The sequence below is a fragment of the Trichoderma virens genome, assembly GCF_000170995.1.
Source record: "Trichoderma virens Gv29-8 chromosome Unknown TRIVIscaffold_88, whole genome shotgun sequence".
Lineage (NCBI taxonomy): Eukaryota > Fungi > Ascomycota > Sordariomycetes > Hypocreales > Hypocreaceae > Trichoderma > Trichoderma virens.
The window spans coordinates 1,110,472-1,124,591 of record NW_014013661.1 but is presented as its reverse complement, the minus strand read 5'-3'; the positions used below and the strand labels follow the sequence as shown (position 1 = coordinate 1,124,591).

Below are 14,120 nucleotides of genomic sequence, written 5' to 3'. Positions count from 1 at the left end.
TACGCCAAATCTGAAGGAATCCTCTCGTCATCGTTCGACAACTAGTTCCGATGAAGCGACACATGCAGCGCCAATGTCCTGGTAAGTTGTTGGAAAAGAATGAATAACAAACGGCACCAGGCGGCATCGACGGCTCCTAGATGGATCGAAGAGCTGCAAGCGACGCAAAAGATGCGCTCACACACTTCTCGCTCACACACACACACACACTCACTCATTCACTGGCTCGCTCGCTCACACCCCTCCTCCTTGACACCCAAGGCCCCGAAAAAAAAAAAAAAAAAGAGCAAATACCCCTTGGCAACTCCCCCTCCAACAAAAAGCCCCGATTTCAAGCAACAAATGAGAGCGGCGAACTGCTTCTAGTCATACTACAAACTAGTTCGTGATGACTTAAGCATGCTAGCCCTCCCCTCCCCCCCCCCCCCCCCCTCCTCTATGCTGACGTTACAGATCATATTCTTGCTACCATATCGATCTCACCGGCACTATGTCAGTTCTTGTATACCTCAATGGGCGTCATCTCCGCCGTGGGAGGAGCGAGTTCCGTCTTGAATGCTATCAGTCATTTTCGCAGAGCCGCCAACTGGGTTCGACTCCATGGCCGAACGTCTTGCCATGCATCTACGACATAACACTATACACTAGCTGCGCGTAGTTCATCGGCCTCTCCAAGCGAGGATCTGAATTCTGATCTATTCGTTTTGTTTTGGAGAATTGCGCTGGATTTAGCAAGCTGCGTCTTGGGCTGCCAAGCCATAGCTGTGCAGGCATGAAGGTGGTTGGACCAAAGCCTTAGCACGAACATGCTGCTGCGCTCGACTACTGGCCACAGCTGTCTGGTGATATCGTGTGTGATTGGTTCATATACGCCATCGAATGGCGGAGAACGGACGAGGGAAGGCTGGCTGGGCTGGTGTGTCCAGCAGCTGCCAAGTTCCCAAGCCATTCTGCCGTGCTAGCTACATACAAACACATGGCTTTTCGCCTTCGATTTCTCAACCCAGCCCGTTGACAAGAAGTTAGCCGACTTTTCCTGCAAGCCACATCACTGCCGAGAAGCGCACACCAATTTCCTTGTGATTGCAAGCCATCATGACTGTTGCTTTGCAATACTTGTAGCAACTTGCACCGGCCGGGCAGCCTTGCTGTGAAAATCCGCGCCCATGTTGACGCCTACTTTTATAACGCTCATACAAACTCGCTCCCACACACTCAGCAACCCACATGGACGAATGCGGTGGGCCATGGCTCCCACTCATCGTGGGCCGGGATCCTCAACACCTCCATCCACGGCCAGACGAACCATTGAGCCTTGCGCCTTGCGCCTTGCCTTGCCGCGGTGGAGCGCTCCATATTTCCAGCATCCTTGCCATCGTATCATTCTTCAGATCACTGCGCCCTGGTCACATCTGGGCCGGCCTATCAGCGGAAACACCTCCACAAGGTTTTGTTTCTTACCCCACTCATGCAGGCCGCACGCTATCTGCAAGCAAGCATGTTCTGCGCTTCTGACCACATGTTTTGGCTCCAGGGATCTTACATCTATCAAAAATCATGTCTGCCGGTGTCGAAATCTGTAAGCAGTGCCCTCAGGGACCCCTGGTTTGGGTCCAGAAAAAAAAGTTGCTACGCATGACCCTCAAATCGCTCAATTAAACACATTCAGGCTCCTGGATAAAGCCAGGGTAGGTCATTTGATGTGTATACAGGCCCGGGAACTTGCATTGGAACAGGAACCGTCCCCGCAAACATTGCCATGTCGGCGCTAGCCACTGTCTTGTCAACAGTTTTTGACTCAGGTACCGGGATGATCACTCCGCACTCCCAGTTGCGACAGCTCATCTTGATGCCTTCCGTAGACTTGTCTTTGGAAAGGCGGCCCCTAAGAAAAACACCCAGCGGCCGTCACAGCGGCGGCGGCGGGCACAGTCAGCCTCTAAATCACACGAAAAAAAACTTGGCCGGTGCATCAGCAAGCACAAGAGAGAAGGGGAAAACTGGTGCTGTGGAAAAGTCTCGACTCACCACGCACTCTCGGAGAGATTTGCGCTCCCTACGTAGGCCCAGCCTGGCGGCTGCCGCGTTGCCTGCCCGTCTCCGACCCGACGCACGAATATCATTTTGCTGTGGATGAGGAGCCGGTCACGAGTGATGACATCCCGCACCAGCTCTGTTGGAAAGCTAGGCGACCGCCACCACCTTGCCTGTACGCAAATTGTGCCTCCGGCCTGCCATTTTTGAATTGTCAAATTGTGAACTGTCACAAGCGGGCTAGAAATAACGCTGCTGGTCAAGCATAATGCCTCGGGTCTTGACAACTCACATTGCGTCCACCTCTGCTTCGGGCCACTGTCTTGTCCGTAGGGAAGTAGATGCGGAATCGGTCTTTGAGCTCTTTGGACGTTGTCTCCGCCGGTTTCTTCGACGCCCTCGATCTTGAACTAGTGCCGCTGGACTTTTTGTAATCCTCTATGCCGTCATCACCTAAACAAGATAATTGTCAAAAGAGTCAAAAAGGAGAGTAAGCAGGTAGGAAACAGTCATTCTTGGGCCCATTACCTCGACAGGCGTTGTAGATGGCCCCTACCAACTGGCGGTTTATCGAACCCAACGACGCACACTAGGTAGGGTTGAGCTGTTAGCAACTTCGCCGCAAATGGTGGATAACCCAAAAAAACGTGCCACAAGGTCGACCTCGACAGGCTCGGGACTGGCCAGGCCAAGGGCCGCCACACTAGCACCAAGGCCGCAATATCCTTTTTGCAGGCACAGTCAGCGATGATGAGTTCCCACTCGACTCCGTAACCTCGGGCTTCGTCAACCAACCTGTGCGTTTTGCAGCATTTCCCGAGTGGCTTCCGGGTCTAAAAGATGAGGTTTGATTCAGGTCAGTACAACGTCGGCCAAAAGGAGGGGCAATTTGTCTTGTCTCTCCCCCCCGCGGCCCCTCTCGGCACATCCCTGAAAAAACGTACATGGTATGGACGAAAGCGATATCTGACGTCTTTGAAAAATCGTAGTTTGAGAGACTGGCAACCATCTTGTCGCCGACGCCCGTCGACTGGAGGAAGTATACTAGCTCCGTGTAGAATCCAGTCGGCCTCTGCGGCGGATGGGTGGCGGGGTTTCCCAGCCTTGGGAGATCAATTAGAAATACCATCTGCAAGTAGACAAGGACGGAAGTGCCTCTGGTTAGTTTGGAGAAAGACAAAAAAAGCCAAAAAAGAAGTAGAAGAATAATAATATGATATCAGAGGGGGGCCGGGGGGAATACCGACGTTTTCCATGACCCCGGTCTCTCCCCAGTCATACGGCACAAGGTTACCCGTTGGGATGACGACACGGAGGCGGTCCGGATACTTGAGCAGCTGGAGTTTGGAGTGCATTGCTCCCGGGCCGTGCATCGGGGGGAAGCAGAACTTGATGTTGGATGGGACGTTGCCACGCATAAGGTTCTTCTATACGAGGTTGCCTGTCAGCATTACCCTCAAACAACGATGGCTGAAGAAGGTTTTTTGATGCCCGGAAAGGGAGACGGAGAGGGAGTCAGGGGGGAGGAGAGAGGGGGGGAGGAGAGGGGGTTACCTGGGCTTCGTCTTTGGCGAATGCTAGTAGCAGTATCTTGGTCCTCCTGATGTCGAGCTTGGACATCATCCACTCCTCGTCCCATTGGAAAGACGACAGGACGGCGAGCTCCAGCTGGTCCTTTTGGAACACCTCTTCGATAGTGATTTCCTCGCCAGTTCGTGCACAGCCGCGAGACCATGTGCGTTTGACGGTGCCGTTTGGATACTGCAACGGCAAGCTGCTGCTGGCGCTGCTGCTGATGCTCATTGGAACTGACGTCGATTTTTTCAGTTCACTGGTGGTCTTGCTCTTAGGCTCGGGGGCTGTCATGGCTTGCTTCTTGGGCGGAGGGATCTCGACCACGTCGTCGTCGTCATCGTCGGAGGGCGGACGCTGGCGCTTTGCGAGGCGGTTGAGGCGTTCTTGCTCCATGGCTTTGCGGTCGAGCATGAGGGCGCCGAACTGGGACTGATGCTGTGACTGCGATGACTGCGCCTGCGACTGTGATGATGCTTGTGTTGTTTGTGTTTGCATCTGTGACTGTGTCTGCTGGGTCGACCTCGCAGAGCTTGCCGTCGCCTCATCGTCATCATCCGAATCGTCAATAACGACTGGTGATTGACGCCCATCCTGCAGCGACAGCGCAATCGCGTATCGCAGAGCCTCATCGTCGTCGGCGTCGTCCGCCAGCTCAGGCACACGTCCGTCCGGGCTCGCCATGTCTCGATCCGGCCGAATCCAAAGGCGCGTGCACAACTAATGTTTTCGTATCCGGTATTGTCGCTGCACCAAGCTCGGTGATCCAAAATTAGGGGCCCCTTTAAAAGAAAAATCCAAAGAGCAGTCACCGCATTTGTGAATCTGATCGTGATCGTTTGCGTCACGGCGTGATCCCTGTCTGTCCCGTTGCGTGAATGGCCTGGCGCGCTGTCACGTGGGGGGGGTTTGGATTGTGTTCACGCTGCATGAAGGGAGAAACAGGGCAAGAAGAGCTGCTTTTGGGGGTTCAATTGGAGCGATTATGATTGATTTGTGATTTGTAAAGCACTGGATTCGCAGTCAAGGATGAATTAATTGCGCCGCCCTTGTATGAGCGTGCTTGTGCTGGGGGTTCTGGTGTTAATGGAGGTTTTGGTGATGGTCACTTGAACTGACACGTGAATGTCTTCACTCGTAATCAGCCTGTGAGCAAGAAAAAAATATGAGCATGTAAGCTACTTGCTTTGAAATTCTTGCGACGAGTAAATTTCTAAATGCTATATAGAATGATGGGAGAGAATCCAGCAGACTTGGACAGAGATGCCCTGCATTTGCCCCCTCCCTTGACAAGGTTTCCGATCATGGCGGCGCCTTGGACGACACGCGCATCGGACAATGACGTCCACGAAATGTCGTCTCAATCGTGTATTAAAGCCGTTGATTGATCTGTGCTCCAACCTCTTCTGTAGAGCAGTAGCATAGCAATCTCTCTCAAAAAAACACATGTCAATCTAAATATTCGATTCTATTTTACAATTAAAATGTCGCCTCACAAGCAACCCAAGATGCCGCGCCACATTGTCATTGTTGGAGGCGGCGCTGCAGGCATGGTAAAACAAGCAAATTCCCATCTTCATTACCTCTTCCATCATTTTTTTTTTTTTTCTAAATGAAAGCTGCTTACACTTTTACATGGTAGTCTTGTGCTGCAACTCTGGCGAACCATCCAAAAGACTTCAAAGTAACGCTGCTGGAAAAGAACAGCGTCGTAGGAGGACAAGCCACGTCCATCCCCCTCGACGAGAAACGATTCGGTGCGGCGTGGATAAATAATGGAGTCCAAGGAGGATCTCAGGTTCGTCAATCTCTTCAATACCTGTCTCTATACTTAATTAATTACACGATTCGCCTAATTGAAAGGCTGGTAAACTTACAAAACAACCCCATCTCCTAGATATTCAAGCACACCTTCAACTTCTTCAACAAATATGGCTTCCCAGCTCAGCCTCTCAACCTCCAAGTCTCCTTCGGCAAATGCGAATCCGGCTTCTGGACAAACTGCTTCCCCAGCAAACTCGTCTCCCAGCATTCCTCCGACATCAAGCGGTTCGGTCTCTTCCTCAAGGTCATCAAGTGGACCATGCCCGTCCTCGGCCTGTTACCCATCTCCATCATGCTCCGCCTCTTCTTCTTCAGCAAGGACTTTGGCGACAAGATGGTCTATCCGCTCATTGCGCTGTTCCTTGGGACGGGGAATCAGACGGCAAACGTGCCCGCCGCCATCGTCGAGCGGCTTTTCAACGATCCGAACATGAAGCTCTGGGATTACGATGCCGACACGCTGCTGCCGAATCAACCCACCATGTACTCATTCGACTGTTTGCACAGCTTCTACGGCAAATGGAGAGACGACCTGATAGCAAAGGGAGTATCCATCAGAACTGACACCGAGGTCCTAAACATACCGTCACGATCCAAGAAAGGTGTCGATCTCATCATCAAAGACAACAGCACCGGCGACGTCACAAACGAACACTTCGACCACCTCGTCCTGTGTGTCCTCGCCGACGACGCCCTACGTATTCTCGGGAAATCAGCATCCTGGCGCGAGAAACTGGTCCTGGGCGGCGCATCCTTCTACGACGACCTCACCGTCACCCACTGTGACTCTGAGTACTTTACGATGCAGTACGAAACTCGCTTCAAGCCCGAGCTGTGCGGCGATCCCAAATCAGAAGCCCAATGCCACCAAATCGCCTCTGCCAAGGGTGACTCTCTTGCTTTTAGTTCTGGTTCTGGCTCTTCCTCTTCGCAGCAGCAGCAGCAGCCTTTCAATCCCATGTATTACACATACACATACCAGCAGAACCCGCGCCTCATCGAAATGTCCTTCAACTGCAGCAACTACCAACACCAATTCAAACACAAACAACCATCTCCCTCTCCAGAAACTCCCTTTGAGCCAGTCTACCAGACAATATTCCTCGACAAACGGCGGCGCGACCTTTGGACCATCGATGCCATTGACGAGGCCAAAATCATCAAGCGCAACTGGTGGCATCAGCTCGGCCACCGCTGGCAGCATTATGTCCGCGTTGTGCCGGGCGTCATGTTCCTCCAGGGCCGCAACAATACCTATTTCGCCGGATCATGGACTTTGGTGGTACGTATCTATCCTTTTTCTCTTACGACTCTCTCCATCTTCTCCCCAACACACACACATAACCATCTTATCCCACACTGCAAAAGGGAAACAACCATCTCTAATACATGTACAAACACATACAGAACATGCATGAAGTCGCCTGCATCAGCGGCATAGCAGCCGCCTACCGCCTCGGCGCAGACTACCAAAAGTTCGACGACTTCGCCCAAGACTTCTTCGTCAAGTACCTCCTGGTCTCCCACGGCAAGCTCTTCTCGCGGGAAGAACGGAAGAGGCAAAAGGATAAGGCTGATTAGAACACATCCAACCCAATAGATGTAAAGAATTACAAGGTACAAATGGCACACTCGCAATCTTCTTCCAGCCGCCTCTACGCACAAAGAGCATCCAAGTGCGGTTGAAAGCAAAATACGCCACGCTGCAAGTATCGTAAAGAAAGTGCCGCGTTATATGATAAAGCATCGCATATGGAACTGCAGCGCTTAAATCACAAGCCTATCTACGCCACGCTGCTCATTACAAAAAAAAAAAGCAGGCAGTCATTGAGAATAAAGGAATGATGTACGTAAAATGAATGGCTGAGCCTAAGCATACAGGTGATCATAGCTAAAACATCATCCGCAAAAGGGAACGTAGGAGGTTAAAAGAGAGACAAAACAAAGACCAAAGTTAACGAAAGTAATGAAGAAGTAAGACCGAGAAAAAAAGTAGCTGATACGTGCAATGGAAGTAGACGACAACATAAAAAAAGGATTGCCATGTACAACTCCGCCCCAGCCCATTAAACCCATTTCCGTCAAAATCCTCCCAATGCCAGTGCGCGAACAAAGGAAAAAGAGCGTATAAAGCAGGTAATGAAGGAAAAGAGACAAACGGAGAGAAAAAAAAAAAAAAAAAACAGCACAAGAAAAGAATCGCTGCGCGTACCAAATACTTCGTCTGGTAGCCTGCCAGCATTCCACCCATGACTCCTCGGGTATCATGAAAACCAGAACATAGTCAAGCCCCAAAGCAGAAAAATCTTTTCGTCCTGATGCAAGGTTACATGTTCTTGTAACATCCAGAGTCAAATTCCACCCAAGTACCGTTTAAAAAAAAGAAGAAAGAAAGAAAGAAAAAAGTAAAAAAAAAAAAAAAAGTAAAAAACCATAGTTGATATGCAAATCCACCCTCCCGCTTGCGCCCAAAGCATCTTCGATGCAAGTTTCTCCTTGACCGTTTGGAAAAAACACAAAAGAAAAGAAACGAAGCTTGCATAGAATAAACCACACGCAGACACACAACCGTCGTGTGTTCCCGAAAGCCGTACGTAGGCAGCCGTACTGTATCCCGTTCTAGGACGATGCGAAAGACATAGCAAAGAAAAGGAGAGAAAAGACATGTTGGGTGCCGTTTCCCGATTTGGGCTACAGCGATGATATTTCACCCGAGATGGGAAAAAAAAGAAGCGATATTTGTTGAAAATGCAAGGCAATAAAAAGAAATGAACGGCAGTCACAATTAGCGAGTAAAAAGGCTCTGCTCTGTTTGCGGACGCGGTTCCAGATTTAAAAGCCGTTTAAGATCGTTTTCCATAGCCTTGATGCTGCCTGCGCTAACAAAACCAGAGCCGTCCACTTGGCTGTTGGAAAAGGGTCCGGCATTGCGGGCAGTGGATGGGGTTGTTGTTGTAGACTGCTGAGGGGTGAAGAGGTACCTCTTGAGAGCCGCAGTTGGATCTTCAGCCGTCGTATTGTTGTTGGTGCTCAGAGTGGGCTGAGGAGTCGTGTGAGACGTAGGGGGGGTCGAGCCATAATTGCGTACAGCGTTGATCCGATCCTGGTAAGGAGTTGAGAATGGTCGGCCCAGTGGCTGGCTTCCGGTGCCATCCAGCTCAAACACTTCAATACCTCCAGAAGGTTGTCGGCTGTATGCACGGCGGTTCTGTGCCAGGTTGGACGAGGTCGGAGTGAGGGGTGTGTCCGTGTGGTGCGGTGGAGACATGACGCCGGCCAGCAACGACGCCGGGCCGGCAGTGTTGTCAAACTGTTGCCGGGCCTTTTCTTCTCTATGAGCTCGGAACATGAAGTCGAGCGGAGATTCGCGATGCTGAGACGCAGAGGCGGGTCGGTATGGCGTAGGTGCCTCTGAGTCGGTAGCCGGAGGGGAAGGTTGCGAAACGAAGTCCCTCGGCTTTCGCACCATCGGAGACTCGCTGCTGGACTTGAGGAAGCTTGGGATGGGTAGATCGGCGGGAGCAGGCGAGGCATGAAAGGTCGCTCCAGCAAAGGCCGCGCTGGGGCCTGGCTTTGAGTTCGGCGACGTTCTAGGAGGCGACTGGCTGCTGCTCAGGTGATAGTTGGGGGAGGCGGCGTCGAATTTGCCTTTGGGTTTGTGGCTACGGTTGCGTTGCTTGGCTGCAGATTGTGTACCGTAGCTCTCTGCCGGTGCAGGAGAGGCAGAAAGTATCTTCTTGGGAGTCTGGGGCGTCTTGTGGTGGTGATGGGTAGAGGTTGCGTAGTTGGCGGCGTCGTTCTCTGACGCATAGGCCTTGAGAGGGGCTGGCTTGCCTCGGGGGTGCCTGCGACGGCCCGGGTTGGCCTTGATCGGCGATGCGTGTGCGTCCATTAGATTTGTGGTTGCCGGTGAGGCTCTCGTCTGCTCGAAATCGTGTGTAAAAGGACCGACGTCGCTGGTTGCTCAGAGAGAAGCGAAAACGCTGCCTGCAGGGTTCTTATCCGGATGGCAGACAATCACGTGAAGAGCCAGGGGATCTCGTCTATTGGCGAAGGAGGCGAGGATGCGAGGTGGAACAGCCGGGGGGCAAAGGAGGATTATCACTAAATGCTTCGGGCAGTGCTCATGATGTGTTTGCTCTGGAATGGAGTTGAGAGCTGCGGAAGTGTGTTCAGCCCCGGCGGTTCCTTGCTAGACTTGGGCATGCATGCGTTGTCAGCTGGGAATGGGGAGCGCGAGGTACTGCTACTGCGGCGGTGGCGGTTTTTGTGTGGGTGCGCCGGTACTGCTACCAAGACAGACAGCCGTTTTGTTCCGGACGGCTGCCGCCGAAGTACCTACATGCAGTGGGTGCAGTAGATTCACTTCAGCTAAAGTCGAGCGCTTTGTGTGGATTTTGAGTCAACAAAAAATTAAAATAGAAAAAGATAAAGAACAAAAGATTCAGATGAAAACCGTGTCCATTTTCCCTTATTCCCCATCTCCTTCAATCTAAAGATGCATCCAATGAATTGCCGTTTGCGGCTCTGCAACGTTTGACGTCTTTGTTCCACAGCAACTGCATTGAGCCGCCTTGGTGTTTACAGCGTTAGGCTGCCTTTGTCGTCATTGGCTGGCTCAGCAACAGCGGAGAAGCATCCAGACTCCCAAAGTACCCAAGAGGTCTCCTCACGCCCACTGGTAGTGCTCGCTGTACCTCGCCGCAACCTGCAGGGCTCCCGGCTGCTAGCACCAGCAGTCACTGCGAATCCATTACGCCTGCCACTGGTACAAGGCCCGCTATCAAATCATGCCCCTCGCTCCGATTTGCCTTACTAACGCCCATACAGCAGCACGACTACAGCATCTGTGAAACTTGTCGGAGCTGCTTCAGCTTTTTTTCCTCTCTGCAAGCTCCATCTCGGATCTCCATTTCCTTGTCCGCAGTTCCAGCCTATCCCAGAGCTGCTAGATTTGGTGCCAAGGCTTAATCAGCAGTCTTTCTCCCAACAGTGTTTGAGGCGAGTACTCCGTTACTGCTGAACTAACATTAGGCTACGACGGACCTTGATAGCTAACAGAGCCGCACAGGTCATCGATCGATTCCCAAGCACTCGACTGCTCCCCTCGTTTACACACCGTCGCATCCTTACGGCCCTATCGCGGTACTCCGAGATCGTGGAATCATCATTACAGATAGAGCTTTGTTGAGAGGTCACGAGCTATCCGAAAAATGGCTGACGTTGAAATGAGCGATGCCCCAGTGGCCGCCAAAAAGGCCGATGGTGTCAGCGGTAAAGGAGCCGACAAGAAGAAGTTTGAGGTCAAAAAGGTGTGTTAATGGGACATGTCGACATGGCACAGGCTGAGCAACACTGACTGGAGTAGTGGAACGCTGTAGCGTTGTGGGCTTGGGATATCGTCGTTGATAACTGCGCCATCTGCCGAAACCACATCATGGATCTTTGTGAGCTTTTCTCATTACCCTACGGATGAAATTGTTGCTTACGCCCAGCAGGCATAGAGTGTCAGGCGAACCAGGCATCTGCCACGAGCGAAGAGTGCACAGTGGCATGGGGCATTTGCAACGTAAGGCGCCCATTCCTATACACAAAACAACCCTTCTCGGCAGCAACAAGACTGACAGTGTACTAGCATGCTTTCCACTTCCACTGCATTTCACGATGGCTGAAAGCTCGATCGGTCTGCCCTCTAGACAACAGAGACTGGGAGTTCCAGAAGTACGGTCGATAAACGGACGGAGCGGACGGAACGGGAAGCAAACGCAAGGAAATACATCATGGCATGGAGAGGGAAATTGTGGCACATGATTTCGGAAAGATTTAAGCTACATGCTGTTTTAGAAAAAGGTGACAAACGCCGGGACCTGCTCAGAGCGACGTTATCCAGTCATCATGTCCCGCCCGTGTTAAATGCAGATCCGATAGGCAGCCACTTGACCGGATTCTTGTTATAGAACGGCCATGGCGGAATAATAATGAGAAATGTCAACGCAGTCCCTCCCAGTCCAACATAAAGGCATTTGACGATGTCTTGTAGCACGTATCCGACGTTGAATGCGATGAGCTTGGAAGTGTGAGCAATGCGTTCAATTCGAGGCTGGGGGAGGTCAATCATACTCCTGTCAGAGCAAGTAGCAGAGTGGCTAGGCCTTCCACTCGTCGCTGGCCCTCAAAATCCTGCCAAACAATAACCAGTCAGCCGATATTCGCCCTCGTTGGATGGGGTCTGGTATACTGACTATTTGGCCCTCCACAACATCCCGCAGCTTGTCCAGGATCTCCTCCGCCATGACGTGCGACGCCTCTTCTTGGACGATATTTGCTCAATCCACTTTTTATCGTATATTATCTTGTTTGGGGGCGGTATCGCGGAGAGGATGATGGGCGAGTACGGAATAGAAGCAAACAGTGACAATGTCTGCCGAGCATTGCATTGCATAGTAGACACGTCTTTAGAGCTAGAGGTGATGCGTGTGGCGCACATGGCCGGACTGGGAATCCGAGTGGAGCCCAGCCCGGGGAAGTGTGGCGGTGCCAGCTCACGATACTGTTGGCTACCAAGCAAGCTAAGCTACCTAACCTGGACTGCTTCAGGATTTGGGGTCTGAAAGACGGCATGATGCATGCCGGTGAGCCGTTTTTTTTTTTTTTTTGCTTTTTCAAGGTTTGCTTTTTCTTTTTGATTAGGCGGTGTATGCGCGTGTCTAGTATCAGTGCTTGTTTGCTTGTTTGCCTGTTTGTTGTTACGTACTTACAATATCTAATGCCGAGCCATTGCGTTTATCTGGTGCATGGAAGTTGTCCCCCCCAACAGGTCCTTGGCGTGCATTGTGGGATCTGACCCGGAACTAAAAGAAGTGTCTGTGGAAAAGCTACCGGTGACTATAGCTTCCACAGCTCGATACAATTGACGAGTATCCATTAAGGAGCCGTTTATTGTCAGCTCATCAAATCTTCCGAGAGATGGGCTGCTCCGTATCTATCATTTCCAAACAGGGATGCATCTCGCAAGCGAAAGCGGAGATGATGCAGAACCTTGGCAGCGCACAGTGCTTGCGGCGGCAATTGAGACGCCTGACGTAGGTATGCTCTGTTTATAGTACCAATGCTGCAAGTGATCGAAGCGATCTTGCTGCGGGCCATTATCCGCTCATTCAACATCTCGAGAGCTAGTATATACATACATAGTATCTACCTGCTCAACAGGTAGTACTTGCTCACCGCACTCCATAAGCCCCTCCTGCTAGCTAGGGAGCGTGGCTGCTACACTGAGAGGTAATAATATCCATGATGGAATCAACCCGTGCCGTTGTCCGAAGAGGAGCGTTCTCGACTTTCACATGCCTGTCGTCCATGCTGAAGACTGAGTGTCTCACCAGCCCTATTTGCATCCTGCATCGAGTTGCTCGACACTTACATAAATCTTTGATGATCAGAAATCTCGTAAACCGATTTTAATTCCGCTCTGCATATGCACATGGCCCTGCTTCTCGCCCATTGGAGGCCGAAACGTGCCGTGATCGCGGACCTGGCCTCGAGCTACCGAGTGGCGCTCGCTGGACAAACCGTTGAGCGCGGGTATCGAGTACCAATAAGGGGAGGGCGCCGGGCAAGAATATACCCTCATTTGGATAGGAGCGTCGCAAAACACATGTGAGAACCTTAACAGGCTGCAAGTACCGGTCCGCTCCCCTCGTAGTCTGGCTGAGTACCTCGGAACCTCCGAGTTGCTTACAGTACCTAAAAATTTCTCCCAGCCAACTCTTGGTTTTTTTTTTGGCCCCCCAAAGCCCAGCGCTCTTCGGTCTGGCCAAACCAGCTTAGCGACCTCCAGCTGATTCTCGTGGCGGCGGGTACCGCAAAAAGGGAAAATTTCATCTCCTCCCAAACGGCTAACGAGCTTTTTGGCTTTGGTCTCTCTACAAACTCTTTTCTTCTTTTTTTCTCTTCTTGTTATCGGTCGAAGGCACCATTTTTGATGCCTTTCTTCTCCCTAATTTACTAAGCCCTTGACGCGTCTTCTCGGGCCTTCCAACAAGTCCTTTTTCGCTAAGGTGATAGCGTTATAAACCCCGTCGTTTCTCCTTGCGGCGCACACATCAGCCCTTTCCCTTCGCCGCAAACGAAAAGAGACAACCTCGGAGAATCTCCTTTTTGCCTCTCACCACCAATCCCCCAAGAAAGGCACCATTTCGCCCATCTGCTCGATAGCTCGACAGGCTTCTCATCACTGCTGTGAAGCCATTAACCCTCGGTAGGGTCCCCGAACAGCTTCGCTTCTGCGCATCGCAGACTTGACCCCGAAAAGCCTTCAAGTTGGCTCAACTCGCCTCCCCGGTCGTTATCTTCCCCTCGCTCCTTGGGCCCGGCTGCTGGGTCTATAGCGGAGTCAACAAAGAACCCCCATAAGTTGGCCTTCCGATAGTTGATCGCTCGCCAATCCCGCATTTGCTTCCTACACCTCTTCCGTAGCTCCATCAGCTACAGAGCCCGGGGAAAACCCATCTAGAGACCCAGGGGTCTTCGTTTTGTTCCAAACCAAATACTCGGCGCGCCTCTGCCGCGCCGAGAGGGCACTCGACAGCCTGTCCCAGGCTTAAAGCGTCATAGAACCAATTGTCAAAGCATGTCCAAGAACCCTTAGAGTTGCCAGCAGGCTTCGTCCGAGTTGCGCGGTGATAGTTTCG

The 14,120-nt window shown here is 51.7% G+C and overlaps 5 protein-coding genes across 5 annotated transcripts; 2 read left to right on the top strand and 3 right to left on the bottom strand.

The window, feature by feature from the left end:
* Positions 1-1,665: 1,665 nt before the first annotated feature.
* On the bottom strand, positions 1,666-4,020 carry TRIVIDRAFT_82987 (uncharacterized protein; the record flags this gene model as incomplete). Its single annotated transcript, XM_014096461.1, has 9 exons — positions 1,666-1,885; positions 2,029-2,231; positions 2,327-2,487; positions 2,563-2,593; positions 2,623-2,759; positions 2,830-2,867; positions 2,979-3,163; positions 3,282-3,461; positions 3,589-4,020. The coding sequence occupies 9 exons, from the start codon at positions 4,018-4,020 to the stop codon at positions 1,666-1,668; spliced, it is 1,587 nt and encodes a 528-aa protein (XP_013951936.1).
* A 1,070-nt stretch (positions 4,021-5,090) lies between these two features.
* TRIVIDRAFT_66643 (uncharacterized protein) lies at positions 5,091-7,011 on the top strand (the record flags this gene model as incomplete). Its single annotated transcript, XM_014096460.1, has 4 exons — positions 5,091-5,159; positions 5,249-5,404; positions 5,504-6,712; positions 6,838-7,011. 4 exons carry the CDS (start codon positions 5,091-5,093, stop codon positions 7,009-7,011), a joined length of 1,608 nt encoding a protein of 535 aa, XP_013951935.1.
* Positions 7,012-8,215: 1,204 nt separating this feature from the next.
* TRIVIDRAFT_66642 (uncharacterized protein) lies at positions 8,216-9,322 on the bottom strand (the record flags this gene model as incomplete). The annotated part of the gene is made up of 1 exon (XM_014096459.1): positions 8,216-9,322. One exon carries the CDS (start codon positions 9,320-9,322, stop codon positions 8,216-8,218), a length of 1,107 nt encoding a protein of 368 aa, XP_013951934.1.
* A 1,243-nt stretch (positions 9,323-10,565) lies between these two features.
* TRIVIDRAFT_216834 (uncharacterized protein) lies at positions 10,566-11,425 on the top strand (the record flags this gene model as incomplete). Its single annotated transcript, XM_014096458.1, has 4 exons — positions 10,566-10,742; positions 10,799-10,877; positions 10,929-10,999; positions 11,066-11,425. The coding sequence occupies 4 exons, from the start codon at positions 10,644-10,646 to the stop codon at positions 11,162-11,164; spliced, it is 348 nt and encodes a 115-aa protein (XP_013951933.1).
* Positions 11,324-11,723, bottom strand: TRIVIDRAFT_57511 (subunit Spc1 of the signal recognition complex; the record flags this gene model as incomplete). Its single annotated transcript, XM_014096457.1, has 3 exons — positions 11,324-11,497; positions 11,551-11,610; positions 11,673-11,723. 3 exons carry the CDS (start codon positions 11,721-11,723, stop codon positions 11,324-11,326), a joined length of 285 nt encoding a protein of 94 aa, XP_013951932.1.
* Positions 11,724-14,120: the final 2,397 nt, after the last annotated feature.